The sequence below is a fragment of the Amblyomma mixtum genome, chromosome 4, assembly GCF_055824585.1.
Source record: "Amblyomma mixtum isolate Tamu chromosome 4, ASM5582458v1, whole genome shotgun sequence".
Taxonomy (NCBI): Eukaryota; Metazoa; Arthropoda; class Arachnida; order Ixodida; family Ixodidae; genus Amblyomma; species Amblyomma mixtum.
The window spans coordinates 145057327-145075128 of NC_143015.1; the positions used below are offsets into that span (position 1 = coordinate 145057327).

The 17802-nt window shown below is 44.8% G+C and overlaps 2 protein-coding genes across 3 annotated transcripts in view; one reads left to right on the top strand and one right to left on the bottom strand.

Annotated features, from left to right (window-relative positions):
- The window catches only part of Ire1 (serine/threonine-protein kinase/endoribonuclease Ire1), a 51729-nt gene extending 36344 nt beyond the window's left edge, over positions 1–15385 (bottom strand). Inside the window, exons 1-6 of the mRNA XM_089588226.1 lie at positions 14954–15385; positions 9242–9274; positions 4494–4605; positions 4164–4200; positions 3891–4045; positions 447–575 (exon numbers count right to left, since the gene is read on the bottom strand). Of these exons, the coding sequence (XP_089444352.1) occupies positions 447–575; positions 3891–4045; positions 4164–4200; positions 4494–4605; positions 9242–9274; positions 14954–15115 (628 nt within the window). The 5' untranslated portion in view covers positions 15116–15385. The remainder of the gene's footprint in view (positions 1–446; positions 576–3890; positions 4046–4163; positions 4201–4493; positions 4606–9241; positions 9275–14953) is intronic.
- A 322-nt stretch (positions 15386–15707) lies between these two features.
- Positions 15708–17802, top strand: part of LOC149348631 (testis-expressed protein 2) — a 36160-nt gene continuing 34065 nt past the window's right edge. For both annotated transcript variants that reach the window (XM_089588227.1, XM_089588228.1), the window contains exon 1: positions 15708–16302. The gene's annotated coding sequence lies outside the window, so the exon portion shown is untranslated. The remainder of the gene's footprint in view (positions 16303–17802) is intronic.

Consider the following 17802-nt stretch of genomic DNA (forward strand, 5'->3'; position numbering starts at 1 on the left):
AACGTCCTCAGTCCCCAAGCACAGGCTTTATCCTTATAACTTCACTCCAGATGTTTTGTTCAAGAGCGAGATGAGCTTGATTAATGCCGCCTGTGTCAGCACATGCTATTGTTTTCCTTAGTTCCCAAGAGCCCATATATTTCATCTGTTCCAATTTTGGTGCTGGGAGCCACACATCAGGCTTCCTAGACTATGAAAACTGGCTCGTTACGACACACTATGTCAGAAGAGTTAGGTGCAGAAACACTTGGGTTAAGTTTTGCATGGAACAAATGAAACCTGTTCAAAGTTTTTTCTCGTCATTTCCCACCTCAAAAGTACACTGCTTTCTTTAAATTTTTTTTTTCCAACGCGACGAAATACAAAATACTTCTAAAATAATTACGCTTCACAACACTGCGGAAGTATCTTAAATAAATGCACGGAAAACGCCCGCAGGACAGTACCTGTGCGGCCGACGAAGATGGCCTTCTCGTAGGAAATCGGGCAGACCTTGTCTGAGCCATGAAAGGAAATGGTCTCCAGTTTGTCCCCCGTGAATAGGTCGATTGCGAACCACACGTCCAGTTTCTGGCCTGGGAACCCACAGGAAAGCACCACCCCAAAAGGAAAACGTTAGCCACAGCAAGCCTCGAATCATACAGTAAAACCGAAATGCAATAAAGCATTTTGGTTTTACTGTATGATTCGGGGCTTGCTGTCACTGACACTTTCTATTCACAAAGTGCTAATTAGGAAAGAAACCCTTCATACTATGTGATAAGAAAAAGAACCCTCTGTGAAAAATTTGGTAGTGAACAAAAGAAGATTCACAAATACCCTTTGACAACGACTTACCACACCCTACAGTTAGGCTCCAGCACCCTATTTCAATGATTACAGATGCACTGGCCTTCACAAAAACAATACTTACAATTGACAGGTCACCATGAATGCTGTATTGATAATCTCTAAGAAGCTTGAGGTCTTTTATAGCTCTTATATAGTACTTGTATAGCTTATACCGTATTGTGCGTTTTTATCGTAAAGACTTTCAAAAATTTTCCCGCCTCAACCGCTCGCTCGTTTGCGGTGAAACTGCACACAGAGCTTGCGCAATACGGTAACTTTTGTATCGTAGCAAGTTTTACAACGGTACTTACTTAGTTGAGCCGTGCATGATGCGAAATCGTAGTTGTCTGCGTAGAGAACGTCGAACCAAAACCCGCAGACGCCGTTTTTTCGCTGAAGGGCGGCAGTGGCGACATCTGTTTTCAGCAGTGAAAAGCGCCACGACAAGGCGCCGCGGCGATTTTGCAAATAATAACATCTCAAAGGTAAAGCCTCGTTAAATCAGTTGTTCTGATAATTTTTTTCGCTCAGTTGGCCGAAAAAACGGCATATTCAAACGGCACGCGTACAGCGTAGGCACGCGCTTCATGCAACGCTCACCTCGGCTACCTCGACGCCTTGTCGTGACGCTTTTCACTGCTGAAAACAGATGGCGCCACTGCCGCCCTTCAGCGAAAAAACGGCGTCTGCGGGTTTTGGTTCGACGATCTCTACGCAGACAACTACGATTTCGCATCATGCACGGCGCAACTAAGTAAGTACCGTTGTAAAACTTGCTACGATACAAAAGTTACCGTATTGCGCAAGCTCTGTGCGCAGTTTCACCGCAAACGAGCGAGCGGTTGAGGCGGGAAAATTTTTTAAAGTCTTCACGATAAAAACGCACAATACGGTATAGCTCTGGAACCGCATAGTTCATTGATTGTCTGCCCATATTATGGCCACAGGAACAGCAGAAGGGTGACATCGCCAAGAAAGCCTACAATCTGAATTAGCGGCACACCATTCAACGACTTCTAGATAAATAGAATCTAGGCTCCGAGATAAAAAGAACTTGATCCAATCTTCAATTTCTGTTTCCCCTGCGTGGTTGCAAATGTCCGCAATCAACCAACCGAATGTTACCCACCCAGCTCATTTTTCCTCACTCAGGCATTTCAGTAGGGCTGGTGCTAACTGGCACCAGCGCTGTCCAAATTCAATTTGTTGTACCAGCTCACCCCAATCATTAGTATTTTGCCAATTTCAAATTTTGCCGCATACCTCCCAAGCACCTCTGCCACCTTCCCCCAATCAATCCATCGATACTGCAGGGGATCAAGGACAAGGCGGAATGACGAGACGAAAGAGCACCTTCCGCCCGCCTTTCACTTTGTATGTGAAGCCAGGACATGACAATCTAATGCACGCCACAGACTTTCACAAAACACGCACACACGCGTAACATGCAGACTCTGATCTCCAGCATGTCACACAGAGATGAACCACACGAGATATGTTTCAAGCAGGCTTCAACCTCAATGTTGAGGAGAGCTCTGATGTACTCGGCTATCTCCACACACACGATGAACACAAAGTAAACAAACAAGTTCTCAAACAAGGCCACAACTAGGCACAGCACTGTTGACATAACACGCTATGATGTACCCACGTTTAATCAACCCTACGGGTAATTCTCAGTAAGAATTTTCCTTCTAATACCCCTGTCACACTAGCAAATTTAATGTCATTCGAACCTAATGGCATTCGATGCATCGAATGTCATTTGGTCTCTTTCGGTGCTACACGGAAAAAAATAATGTCATTCGAAAATGATGGTGTCGACGATTAGTGCAAAAAAAAGTAGTCCAACTAAACGACATCAGCGCGCATAAAAGATGTTTGAAATTGTTATGCAGTGTTTCAAAAGCGGGTGAGAACATTTGTGTGCCATATTATAGGCTTAAAATATTATTTGCCGCCATTCTGCACCACTTTAGCCATCAAAGCCAAGCCAAGTACAAAGTCAACCACAAATCCGATAAGTGGATAAATGTAAACAAACAAAATGGCTGACATGGCGGCGCGCGGACATGCGCAGAGCTTGGAAATGACTTCCAAAAGGTGAACTGCTCAGTTACGTCTTTCAGTACCTTCAAGCTTAACGAACATGGCACACCAACCAGCAAGAATCACGCATCCCAAAATGACCGACGGTCGCAGGGAAGACGCTGCTTCACACTCGGCCGCTGTTGTAGACTGCTGAGACCGAGAGTAACAGCTATCCACGACAGCCTCTAGTGTGAACAGATTCACACCAACATTAACTTTTTTTCAGCAGAACTAAATAAATGCACTTTCTAGGTTTGGCAGTGTGCACATTACTTTTTCGCGTCGCTTGTTCCTGCTGCGTATCTGGTGTCCAGAGTACGCATTCGGTTAGAGATCGAATGCGAATGAGTTCCCCTAACTCATTCGATGGCGAATGTCATTCGAACCTAATGACATTACATGTTCCCGCGTAGCAATCGATTAATGACATTAGGTGCTAATGTCATTCGATTCGAATGACATTAAATTTGCTAGTGTGACAGGGGTATAAGCCTAAAAAACCGGCGGTAAGAAAGTATTGCTAGGACTTCTCTACACTGCATAGGATAGCAATAATTTGAATTTTTGAATCAGTTTCATCTTTGCAGATGGCAAAAGCATGCACAGTGTGTTACAACGCAATTCTACAGAAGCTAGAAGACGCTAGATGTGATAACAATGAACTCTAAACTCTAACCGTTATCTGGCATGTCAGTGTTCCGCCACGAGGGCATTTTTAAGTACTGCTCCCAGAAAGAAGCAAGTTTAAAGTTTAGTTTATAGTCAATTTATAGTTTCTATTCGGATTATAATTTACCGATCAATCTACTACATTTACACGTAAAACGGATGTCTGCAAGCATACCAGCCGAATGCATCAACCACTGCAGCGTTGCAAAAACAAACCATTTCTGCTCACCTCAAATGTAAAAGCACGATTCTTCGCAAATTTTACGGTACAGCTAACACCGCTCCTCTGACTGTCTTACCGGTGTAGAGGATGCCGTCGGTGCTTCGACAGGGTGATGCCGACACCAGTTCCGGAATGGTAAAGGGAAGCTTCTTGATGGCATCCTCCCCACTGGCCTCGCCGAAACCGTAAATGTAGAGGCTCCCATCCTTGGGATCCGGAAGAAAGCTAGTTCTGTGGTGAACAAAGAATTAACGCAAAGATGAAAGAGGAACAGCAACAAGCACACTGAACGCAACATTGCGACTTTCATTTCGTTCATTTTTGTGCAAATCAAACACGATGCACTTACCTTTTAGACACGTCAGCAGGCACTTTTAAAACCGGCTCTGAAATAAGCAAAAGCCCGAAAAAAACTGTTGCTTGATCTGTCAACAATTACCATGTGCTACTAGATAACACCTAGAACTAGATACCAAGTATCAGTCAACAAGTACTTAAGCACACCATATTGTACCTTTTCTTGCACCTTTTTATCGCCTACAATATTACAGTTTCATTGTCAGCTTGAAATGATGAAGCATGCAGAAATACATCTTTAAAAGTTAAATGGCATGTACAGAAAACAGCTAAGACCTTAGCTGAGAGAAAGAAAGAAACAGTTGAGGAGTGTTCAACCAACCTTCCTTCCTGGACCAACGAATGGTGCCAGACTTTTTTTCGATTGCGTGCAGGGTCCCATCCAGCGTGGAGACCAAGATCAGAGGTTCAACAACGGCAAGGTGCTTGTCGTCCTGCGGATTTTTCGTAAAAAAGGAGTAGACGAAAAAAATATTTCCAGCAAACGTGACTGCCAACTATGTAAAATCAGTCGCAAAGCAACATGGGCTTCTTTGCATCTCACTGAAAAGCTAGAAATAATCTGCACAAATCTTTGTTAAAAATTAAACCTCATTTTTCTGTTATGTACTACTGCCTCTGCTGCACCCGGCAAGGCCAAGACCTAGTCAGGAGACCAATAGTCTCCTTTTGTCTTGCCTCGTGGGCAATACTTGTATTGCCTAAAAATGAATAAATAAATAAAAAATAAATAAATATTTAGTACAGTAAAAACTCACTATTTTGGACTTCAAAGGAATAGAAGAAACAAACCAAGCCTTTGTTAAAAATCAAACCTCATTCTTCTGTTATATTTAGTACAGTAAAAACTCACTATTTTGGACTTCAAGGGAATGGAAGAAACGTGCGAATTATTTGAACATTGTATTACCGAATGGCTCCCAAAAAACTGCCAAAAAACAGCTTGCGTGAAAGTAAAATTTATTTGGTGAAAACCTGGGCAGTGCATCATCTCCTTTTTAGGAATAAAACTGCGCGTCAATGGTGATTTTTCGCAGTTACGTCAAATGCTTTAATTCGTACACACACTATCGACAGCGTTAAAAGCGTGAATGGCTCCACGGTTTTTTTCAGTATGCGACGCGCAGTAGCATTCAAGAGTCTTCGCTGTGCTTTTTAATTCTTACTTACCAAAGACTAGCACTGAGTGGAACCACCTTCTACCCCATATCGCCTGCATTGAAGACGCGTCATCTTTCAAGGCACTTATCACCAAGCATATCATCGAACAAGCGTCTGCATCATGATTTTTTGCCTTTTGCCTGTACTCTTTACTATGTATTTTTTTTTTCTTTTTTCACCCACCCCCTCTATAACGCCCTGTGGGGCCTGAGGATATTGTAATAAATAAATAAATAAATAAAGATCTTCGTGTGGTGGCGCTCGAGTGTAGGAGGGAGTAAAGTCACTGGAGCGGGAAAAGTACCGCAACCATCGCCGGAGCCGCCGACACGCCGCCATATTTAGTCCAGCGCCGCTGAAACGATGGCCGCGCGCTGTGCTTTTTGTACAGAATAATTTAGGTTTTGCGAATTGTGTGTGCTTTTACAGCAATGAATGAAGCATACCGTTGTTCACTTGCTAATTAGGCAAAAAACGCTGCAAATATTAAAGCGGCAGCCTTTCTCGGCTCATGGAACGAACATCTGCCCACAGCTGTGTGACCGGATAAGTCACTCATGCATTAGAAGGCATGTAAGGAGATAAATTTCAGCTTGGCCGATATGGTCCAAAACCGATGTCCAACCGAATTTCACTACCATGGACACAATGGTGACCTCCAAATCAGACTTGGGCCACTTCCAAATTTGGCCCACCCGCAGCAAAAATTTGACTCCCGTCGATTTGCACCAAAATCGATGTCCAACCTAATTCGACCACGGCGAACACGATGATGACCTCCAAATTTGGCCCGGACCACTCCCAAATTTGGTCCACCCACCCCCGATTTGACCTCGGCCAATTTGGACCAAAATCGTTGCGCAACCTAATTCGACTACAGCGAACACGATGATGACCTCCAAATTCGGCCCGGACCACTCCCAAATTTGGTCCACCCACCCCTGAAATTTGACCTCGGCCGACTTAGACCAAAATCGTGCAACCTAATTCGACTGTGAAAAACGTGATGGTGACCTTCAAATTTGGCCTGGGCCGCTTAAAAGAATCACAAACAATGCATAGGAAGACAAAAATTCTTTCCCATTATCGCACATAAGGAGACTTAAGTGCTCCCTCGGATTTTGCTTGCGTATGCATCCCGCGTACTGTCGCGAAAAAAAACGTGAACAGCGCGGTGCGCTCCGCTCTTCGCATTCATTAAGGCGAAAGCCTTTCTTGCCTCATGAGTGGCGCGGAATGGCAAACAGCATTTCGCCCGATTCCCGCCGATTGCTAAACCCAAAAGCGCAGCACCCAGGCATACTTCGATGTCTTTACGCAGGCATCAAATGCACAAGCGTCAAGACGCGACTGAAAATGCTGCGCACGCTTATCTCAGCTCATAAGAGGAAGTGCTACGCAATGCTCCGGACGATCTGAGCGTCGGCGGCCGCGAAAATGAAGCGAACGGACCGTTTTATGGCGGGGAATGGCCACGTGACCGCGGAGAACGAATCGGTAGCGCGCGCGCCGGCGAGAGAAAACGAATGCGGTACTCTTCCCATTCCAGTGACTTTAGGAGGGAGGAGTAATGTGCGAACAGCATGAGACGAAAACGGATCTTCGGCGCATCGGATGAACGGAATTGCCAGGCGGACGGAAACGGGGGAAGCGCGCACTGACGGAGCGGCAAGAGGCCCTCGAAAAACAAACAAAGAAGTAAAAAAGGGTCAGCGATAAGGCAATAATCATTCTAGACGGCGCGCAGCTCGGTTGGCCGGATGATATGCGAGGCAGACACGGAACTACGCGGGCCGACTATCGACGGGTCAACGCGCCTTCCGCTGCGCGCAAGTCCGCGCGCCTCTGCTTGAAAAGCGGTGCTGGCACATCGAAACACCCTAGGTAACATTCAAGTGTAACATGCAGTTGAGGCGCCGCTTTTGGGGACCGTCCTCATTAACCGCTCCGGGGCGTCCAAATCAGGTCCGAAAAGACGAGCTTACAACGCCATAGACTCAAGGTACGGGGCCACTTTTCCGGGAAAAAAAAAAAGTTTTAATAGCAGATAAAAACAAAAATTTAGTTGCCTGTGCGAAGAAATAATTTGTTTTAGCCTAATCAAAATATTAAAACAGTTTAAAAAATTAAAAATTTTTTTAAATGTGCTAAGTATACATTCGATGCCAACAGTGATAATGTCAATTTTGTTCATCGCAAGGCAAACTGCTTTTGCACTTACATATATAAAGGCATGAAGTGTGTAATGAACCAAAATAAATGTCATTGTCACTTGTCATTGCATAACAGAATGATGACCAAGTACAATGATTTTCTTATAGGCACCTCTTGAGAATAAATGAACCAGCATAAAAAACAAAGTGCAATTTTATTTATTGTGGTTCATTGCACGGTTAGATATATAAGAAATAATGTACAAATTTTCAATAAAAAACTTTGTACAGGGATAAAGCTAGGTATTCTAGCACAAGAAGGAATGGCAAAGAGGTGAGTTCCAAGAAAAATAAGAAACAAGATTAAGAATAACTGCAAATGCCATAAAACCAATGTCGGGGACACTTCAAATCCACCATATCCGTAGCTATGCTCCTCTTTAGTCTTGCTGTTCCTTTATTTAACTCATGCAGCTGCTCAATTTTCTTTTATTGCGCATTTTTTGCGACATCAACAGACCCAAAGGAAGATTTCCAGATACGCTGTTGGTCCACCTGTCAGACAAGCTTTCTGCGTGTGCGCACCAGATTTGATTCCAACATGCTTCAAAACATCAAGCATACCTCTGATACCATTGCTGAAATGGCACCTGCCATCATACAAACCAAACTTCAGTGCTGGCATCATGACATAACCATCCAATGTGTTCCAAATCTCTAGCGTTGCTGTTGTGAGCATATTCGTTATTAAATACAGGCAAAAACAAGCACAGATTGTAAGAAACAGTTATTATAGCCTTATTATGCATAGTTATTATAGTCTTATTATTATATATCAGTAGTTATTACAGTTATTATAGCAGGAAACCGAAACTCTCTCCATAGCCACAAACAATGCTTCACAAGATGCAGCTATGATGCCACAAACATCACTACAAAAACACTTGTACACATGTTGAATGGCTGAAGTAGTGACTGAAAACTACAAGCCCTTCGATAAAATGCGAGATGACCTAATACAAGCCTAAAAAATTTGTTTCTGAAGAAGCAAATATTAATGTGCAATGAATGTTTGTGACATTAAAAATGAAGCGTTGCTCATAGAAATCACCTGCACCAGAATGAAATGTCACACGGCTGCCAAACTTGGTGGAAGTAATTAGGAACAAGAGCAACACATGCAGTATCAGTTTCATTAGAATAAGTTACCTCGGAAAACCCACAGCGCTGCCCTTTAAGTAAAGCACGATGCATTTTTTTTTATGTACCATGTCATGCTTAAATTTCTCTCAACTGCTAATTCTTCATTCAAGACAGGCCTACACAAGCATTATTTCATTTCATTTGCTCCCCACTATCTCTTCTTCATACTCTGCAATACCCTGGCAGGCATACTAGAACCAGAATCCATTTTGTCTTTAAGGTTACTCAGGGAGCCACATTCCTTATGCGGTACCATGTCACACTTAAATTTCTGTCAGCTGCCCCTCTTTGTTCAAGACAGGTCGACATAAGCATTATTTTGTGTCAGCTGCTCCCCATGCTAGCAGGCATACTATATAACCAGAATCCATTTCATCTCTGAAGTGAGGAAAAAACGTATTCTTTATGTGATACCATGTCACGCTTAAATTTTTCTTAGCTGTCATTCTTTTTTCTAGGCAGTCCTAAGTATATGTTAACTTTGTGCCATCTGCTTCCCGTGCTGTTTTCCTCTTCATACCTAACTGACGTCCTGGTGTCATGGTTCTCTCACCTTTTTGTCTAGCCTTGCACATGGTCGAGTCGGCTGTAATTACAAGTGCAAATAGAAATGATTAATGTTCTGAGTATCATTACTATTTGGACATTCTTTAAGGCTAACGGAATGTTCCGTACTTGAATTTACAGTGTACTGTACTAAGCTTTCATCACTACTTACAAAATGCTGTGCCACTTAAGTCTAAAATTATTAGTTCCAAATTACTTGTGTTGCTGCTTTCAAAAGTGTTCACATGTATGGTGCATTTGTCAGGCATATGCAGGCTTCTACATGTGAAAGTTTAATTTTTGAGGTGTCACCTAAATTTCTCATTCAAGGTCCAAAATTATAAAATGCAACAGTGAGATAAAGTACCGAAGTAAGACTTTCTGATGGGGTAGGTGGTACATGGTCTTTAGAAATATTGTATGCTAAATTGGCCTTCAAAGGAAAAAGATGAGATGACTGGATCTTTCTATCTTTCAACTTATCTTACTATCTTTCAACTTTAATAACAGACAAATGAAGCCAGGCATGCTTACGTAGCCATTGATACCCAGATCAGTGTTATCAGCAGCTTTATAAGAATGCTTTGCTTCATTTATCTGTTACTGAAGTTAGGAGTTGCGCTTCTGTCCTGCTTCTCTCCTGTCGTCTCTCCTTTTTTCTGTGGGTGAATTTAGCGCACAACACTTCTAGTAGTTATCGTACCCTGCCAAATGACAAAGCACCGCAGTGACAATTCAAACCTGGCCTGGTCATACATTGCCTTTGATGCTGACCAAAGAATGCACTGCTAAAAGGCTGCATATTCATGAAGGCCTCTCACAAATAAGAAATACTGCAAGTGTGCTATTTTGAAGGAGGCAATGTCTTCTTTCACATGATCATTTCACGAGGAAACATGTGACAGCAGTTAAGTACAAAGAAAGATAAATTCCTTGGACTAGCAAGCCGGCACAACTTAGCCAGCAGGTTCTACTTAATATAATAGGGGCTTTTCCCGTACCCATTAAAAAGAAAAGCTTGCGAAGAGGATATATGCTAACACTATGCCATTTAAAGAGGTTGAGTTCCAACATACATATGTCTCTCGCACAGATCTCACTCACGCCTGCCACACTCCAGAAAATTCCAACAGGTTCAAATACATCACTCCAGCATGTAAAGTCACCTTATGAGGTGCAACTGATGTAAATTAATTCAAGATTAATTGTCAAACTTCTGAACGTTCTAACAACCAGTATTGTAATGAGTCATCACGGGAGCGTGAAAGAGCAAGCCCCTTGCATTATCTCGTCAAAGATGATTGACGACTTGATGCATACACACTTTCTAGCAAACACTATACTATAACAAAAAGACCAGCTGTCCGAGGCTCGAGCGGAAGCGCAGCATGACAGCATGAGTCGGGCACGGACTACAAGTGCTGTGTGGCAAACATCAAAGGGCAACCATCGAGGCTAAGTCAACCTTAACCTTCAATTTATGACCGGCCTTATTTTTTTTTAAATTTGCAGACAGATGCATGAAATGCTGGGACCAACTGCCGCAGACATGCACTCGCACATATTGCACACAGAAGCCCATGCACTCTATTAAGCCCATATCTTCTTTGTCGTCGCTGTCTACTACGTTTTCTATTTCTTCACCGTCCTTTTTTCCACGCTCACCTGTACAACATATACTCTTACCAACGCAGCCATGCATGCAGCATAAGTTTTTAAACGCATGGTTTTTCTTTGGAGTCACTCATATAAACCTTGCAGTGCCGACACAAAAGCATTGATACAGAGCGCAGATATAAAACTAGGTTTGCAAGAATGCTGTCACCATTTCGTGGCAAAGAACATAATGCACACTTGTTCTGGCAAGTATGTATATTATCTCCTTAAGCACAGCATATCTGCCAAAATCCTGCTCTATGCGATTGCAAGATTCTACAGATACTTGCCACACTCAGCTAGCTGATACCAAAGCGGCTCAGGCTATGAGGGACACCGTAGTGAAGGGCTCCGGAAATTTCGACCAATTTCTTTAATGTGCACTGACGTAGCACAGTACTTGGGCCTCTAGAATTTCACCTCCATCGAAATTCGACTGCCACAGCTGGGATCAAACCCGCGTCTTTTGGGTCAGCAGCTGATTGCCATAACTACTGAGCCACCACGGTGGCTTTTAGTTAGCATTCGCCTGTGTCCTTCCTGACCGAATTCTATTTCTTTGTGCATTAAACCTAAGATCAGGACATGGCAACAAGGATGAGTAAACACATAGGAAAATGTAGGCTACACTACATAAGCACGATTGTGCTTAACAATGCCTCGTTTCTCCTTCCGTAATAGATACGCACTCGCACACGTGCTCTCCTGCTCACTTGCACAAAAAAGGCTACCGATCTTTCACAACATGTTTTTACCGCGTGCCTAGCACAAAGCCAACGATTCTAATTTTGGGTCGCAAGGTTTTCATGGGAACTCTAAGCGGAGCGATACCAGGCTGCTAGACACTTACAGCTGTTCACGTACTCAAACCTGCTGCAATGTTCCATTGAGCATAAATTTAGGCATTGCCCCGTTTCACTTACACCGGCCTTTCTGAAGCTTACTAGGATGATGCAAACTAGTGCATTCCTGTACCTCGTATATGTCCCCATACTTCTTTACACATTGCCTTTCACAACCGTGTTCCTATTTCTTGCCACCTGTATAAGGTTTCTGGGACATGACTGTCATGTAAGATAACTGAAGCGCTGATAAAATATATTCAGATTCTATACGGCCACATGGTATGGTGCCTATTTGAATACCTAGGGGACAGTGCTATCTGGATGTCCCTAGCAGTCTGGCATCATGCTGTTTAGAAAAGTCAAGCAACCTGAAACAACAATAATATGCGTCGTGGGGCTAGTTGGTTTATCCTCAGAATTCATTTTTGCGCACACAAAGACGACACAATAAGACAAGGTCCGTTCTGTCTCCCTAGTCTTAATAATTTTTTCAACAGCGCAAGCTACACAAGGACACAAGACGAGGAAACACACACACGAGCGCTGAACTGCAACTTTATTTGAGAAAAGGCGCCAACCTCTACATATATACCCTCAAGGAACCGCCCACTAGGGTAAAACCTAAAATCACTGCACGTGTCAAACCACAAGCAAGAAAAAAAATATTCAAGAGCTCGTGTGTGTGTTTCCTCGTCTTGTGTCCTTGTGTAGCTTGCGCTGTTGAAAAAATTATTATAAATAACCAACTAGCCCGTGAGCTCACCCCGTCCCTAGTCTTATTGTGTCGTCTTTGTGCGCACAAAAAAGAATTCTGAAATAACAAGGCACACCTGCTAATGAGTAGAACAGCCTTCCCTACCACAACATCATCATTATCCACGCATCACTGTTCATTAAAAATTTACCTTGCTGCCGATGTAGCTAAAGCACACGAGGCATAACAGTTAATTTTTATTTCACAGATTCACCCCTTGTGTAATACTGCCATAATGGGTCTTTGAGGAAATACAATAAAATGAAACGCTGCCTTCGGCCAGGTTGGCAACACAAAACAGGCTGTGAAATGCAAGGAGGTCTATGCATAAGCATGGAATTCATCTCGCCAACACAATAAGAGAAGCATTACATGATAGCAAGTTCCCAAGCTGAACAAAGAGTAAGCAAGAAGACCAACACACGGCACTGCACATGAACCGACTTCAATGCCCACTAGCAAATAATCGCTGGTACCAACTTTCATGTTCTCATTTCACTGTTTTGTTCCCTAGTTTACATGTCGTGCCGCTTCATCAGACGAACTGCACATCACGTAACAAGCGGCTGCCAAGCACTTGTAATGAATGCCTCTGATGGTTCGCACTCGTCTCACAGGTGCGAGTTCTATTGGTGTTGTCACTTTTTTGTTTCTTTGTTTCCTTTCAATCTAGTCAGCCCAGTTGTAAAGAAGCCATCAGGATATTTAAACTGACTTCACTGTGTGAGTATTTCTTTCAATTAATTTTGACCTAAAACCAACAATATTGTACAAAAGGCCGATCTTGTAGCCACTTTTCAGAAGTACAATGAGTGGCTAGTAGGTCAAATCATTAGCGGACATGCGAAATTTCGTAAACGACATGTGCTTTAGCTGTTATCATGAATGAAAACTATGAAATGTACAATCAAGGGCACTTACGTGCTGGCCACATTTCCAGCAAGTAAAATGCACTGTCTTACTCTATTCTGTCGACCCTAGTTCTCTTTACCTGGCTGTTTATGCAACGATCAGCATCAAAAAGTGCCCAAGTTAACGAAACATGCCACTCAGTCTGCTGTACAAGCAGCTCGTAACGTAAAATACATTCAGAGGTTATTTCCCATAGAAATATGAAAGTTTGGAGATAATTCGGGTGACAGATTTGCATGTGACAATACATTATATAAGGATCAAGCACTAAACTGACATGTTCTATTACAAATGCAACTGTGTGGATGGCGATCTCCCGTGGAGTGTCACAGTAGCATGATTAAGTTGCAAAGAATAAGCAACAATACATATTCATGTTACCGCACAGTTCTGAAATATCTTTCTGCACGAGTTCATAGCGGTGATTTGACGACATCATTGTATTTCTGCAGCAAAAGGCTCGCCGTCCTGATAACTCAGTACCCACTACAAGAAGACAAATCATCCAGCCTATCATGAATTATTGAAATGACAAAAATTTGCAAACAAATTGGTGAGGGAAAAAATATCTGTCTGCTGCAAGTCTGTCCTGACGGTGAACGTATGATCACTTTTCAGAGCACCATCCACACTGCATTTTAACTTCGCCAAAGTTTAGGGGCTTGACGAATGATCGAAGCAGATCTGAAGAAAAAAGCATCACCTAAGTTCCTACCACAGGACATCTAGTCTAGCAATCACCTGTGCACGGAATAAATTTTACGCTGACACTAAGGTTGCAACAGACATCGGTAATTACGTTTGTTGCTCATGCATCAAGAAGACAAATAAGAACGTGAAAGCGCGTATTCGACGCACAGCGACTTTTGTGTAGCGCCAAATCGAATACGATCGAATGCGCCGCTATGCATACGGCGTCGTACGGAGCACGATCGCGAGCGCATCACAATGCTCTGCCATGCATACGCAGTTCTACGGTCTCAAGGCGAAGTTAGAACAGCTGCGCTTTTGAGGCCGCATAAGGAACTGTTAAGCTCAAAATGAGCAGCAAAATAGCTCATTTTCGCTCGCGCCGGTAAAAGAAGCTGCGCACTTGTGTGTCGAATATATCACATGCAGTGCGCCAAATGGCCCGCGAATATGTCGGGCGCGTTACAATTAAAGCCGCGTACAAATGTGGGAAACAGAACTCGAACGTGCCGCCTTGCAACGACCCAAAGAGTTCGAACTGTAAGCGCCGCTTTCTGTTCCGAGCACCGTTGGTTCCGAGCGACGACTTTTTTTCAACACTGCATCGTGCAGTTGCAACGGTTCGGCTGAAAAGCACGAAACCCAACGCCGCTGTCACAAATCGCTTATCGCCGCTCCGGCGTTACAACGATTGTGTTTGGGGTATTGCGTAAGCCAGACACGCGTCGGCACTTTCCAAGGCGACTTCGAAGATCGATACACAGTGGGGCCTTGCAAATAATCATCGCAACGCGCGCCGCAAACATCGACATTCGCGAAACAAACAAACAATCCGAAACGGGTTGCTTAATCATGTTCTTACCTTTTCCGATCCTTCAGCGCCGTTGGCTGATGGGGGGGACGACCATGCTCTCGACTGGCGATCGGCGTAGACCACGGACAGCGGCAGCAGCGCGACGATCAACAGCGCTAACAGCTGTAACGTGCGCGGAGCAGCGACGGAGCGCATGATTCGCAGCCGCATGATGTCGGCGAGCAGCGCGAGACCATGCTCCCATAGTATGCGGTTGTGTCCGTTGCACTGCGCGAAACGACAGCGACGGCCAGAAATGCTCTTTCCGCGTCGCTGCTACGCCTCGTTTCCCGGTCTGGTTTCTGTCACGGCGTGCGAAGTGAGCGACGGGCACGATCACAGCACAACACAGCAGCAACAACAGCACACTCCAACGAAAGTTGACTTGTGGACTGGCGGTGCGTTCCGTTTCTACGTTAAAGTGCATGAGTTCACGCTGGAGCGCGTTTGTAAAGTTCTAGAAACGCCGGTGTAGTCGAGGTGTTCGCGTAGCTAAGAGCGTAACTCTAGTGTTGCACCAAGTGCCATGAGTGTAGCAATGACGTAGCAGAAGTGACGCTAAAATTAGGTAATTTGGTAATCTCGCGCTAACTGTCTAATGCGCTCATGGTAACGCACACGCTTATCATAAAGTTTACGAAATAACAGTGCTAGTATTTGTTGGTTATATTTATTTTCTTTTTTATGAAGTAGCCTGGTAGCTAGCGCCACAGAGAATGGATTGTTCCGCACTGAGTCAAGCTTTTGGTTCCGCTTTCGCCTTTAGCAACGAAAAAGAAATCTCGAACGCGCATTTGTTCCTCGCAGCTGCTGAGGCCTGCGCGTTATCTCGGGCAAGCAAGGGGTGCCGCCGTTCATCGCCAGTAAAGTGCAGCGACTGATAATCTCTGGAGGCGATCAGCAAGATAAAAGAAAACGGACGTCATCGCGCCTCCGTGCTGGTGCTCGTTCGAATCGCCTCAGGCGAAAGCACACAGTCATCAGCTGGGAGATGCGGTGATCATGACCTGCAGGCGCCGTCGCACCACTACGGCTCCTACATGACTGGCCGGTTGTAGCCGCTGCGTGCTGCGGTGTGTCTGTTGTTCGAATAGAGGCTTTCGCTCGCGTCTCGTAGCGTCGGGAACGCATCGTCGCTGATCGGAGCGCCGGTCCACCGATTGCATCGAGCTGCCCGGCGCCGGAGCAGGACATGCCAGGGACGCCTGGCGAACCGTCGTCGCACCTGTTGAGCACCACCGTGTTGTGTGTGTTCGCACCGATCGTACTATCGCTGCTGCCACCGCCGGCGACGACGCTAGTGGCATGACGGCCTGCTGACGCTGCCTGTCACAACACCGCTCTGTTTTGAGAGACTGGTGAGTTGACGCGTTGCTTCTACTGTGTTCCGCCGGGGGACACGATTTGTGTTCCAGCCGGCTAACCTTTCAGCCGAGCTCTGTCCCGACAGCGGCGCACGTTTTGTCGACCTATAGCTACTACATTTGCCTCCGTATAACGTCGTGAGTATTAGTTAACGTTTTCGATATGTCAAGTCCGTAAGCTGCGCAGCATCAACAAAGCTAGTCTGTGAGGTCCTTTTCTTTTTCTTAGGGGAGCCGGGCTCTTAATCATTTGTCGTTTCGGTTGTCCTCGAACTCACTGCGCACGTAGGAAGACGAATTTTGTTTTGCTTGCGCCGTCTTGCGCATGTGTTGTCGCCGTATTGCAGGCTCTTGCATTTTCCCTGCCATTATTACGCGCTTGGTCGAGCGCGTGGAGGAACCAGCTTTTTGGCTGACTGCGTACTACGCACGATTGGCAGGTCGCTTCCTCCCGATATGAATCATACGCGGCTTGTACAGAGGAAAAGTCGCGCGTAGCATTAGCGCGCCGGTTCTTGCTGCGACGGCTGCTGCTTCGAGGAAGAAAAAAAAAATGAATGAATGGCGTGCTCTAGCTGCGCCGAGTCAGGCCGGTTTTCTCTGCGCGCAGTAGAGGGAGTGACGAGAACACCGTGTCGCCGAAAGTAACCGCTAGCACGCTTAGTAACAGGCGTCACGCACGCGACTGGGATGCAGTCTGGCATTGTCGAAACAATGGCCATACCAGACTGCGTTGCTTAGCTTTCCCGCGCTGTTGATTACTGCATCAGGTGATGTTACGTATAGTGCTGCTATCGCTTGTCATGTCGCGTTACGTGGTAATGAGGCATCTTGTGCAAACTATAGCGTAATCACGCGTTACATGCACTTACAGTGTGTGCACTAGGTAGGCTGGCTGTGTCAGCAGCTGGATGAACAGAAATTTGCGGTTTGGTGCTTACAGGCGAGTGGATATTTTTGACGATTCCGTTGCTGCCATCCGTAATATCACCTAAGGTGAGTTGTGTGTTGTTGTCGAGAAGAGCTGTACAAATCAAATAACGTATGACTGGACAGGAAATGAGTTCAAACTGCGTGCTTAAAACCTTAGCCACCTAGGGCATCCGAGCTGTAGAGAAGTACGCATGTTGGTTGTATTGGCTTGGGATGATGACATTATAAGCCACATGTTGTTAGCCATCTTGATGGGAGACGATGGAATCTCTCTCGACAAGCAATTGAGTTTGTCGTTTAGCACCTCTTCAGCTCTATTGAGGATTTCAAAGGCCCTCAGCTCAGTATCCATTTGAAAGTCCCTACCAAGGGAGTAATCACTCAGTGGTATCCACCCATGCGCAGCCATACGGCTACAAAGGAAAGCTTGGGGGTTTTCCCCTAAACATTTGAAAGGCCTTGTGTGACGAAGGGACCCGCATTAGTAATGATCTTCTGTCCTTTAGTCAGTACTGCATGTTCCCTTCATAATTCCCTATTCACCACGGTAAACAGGTGACA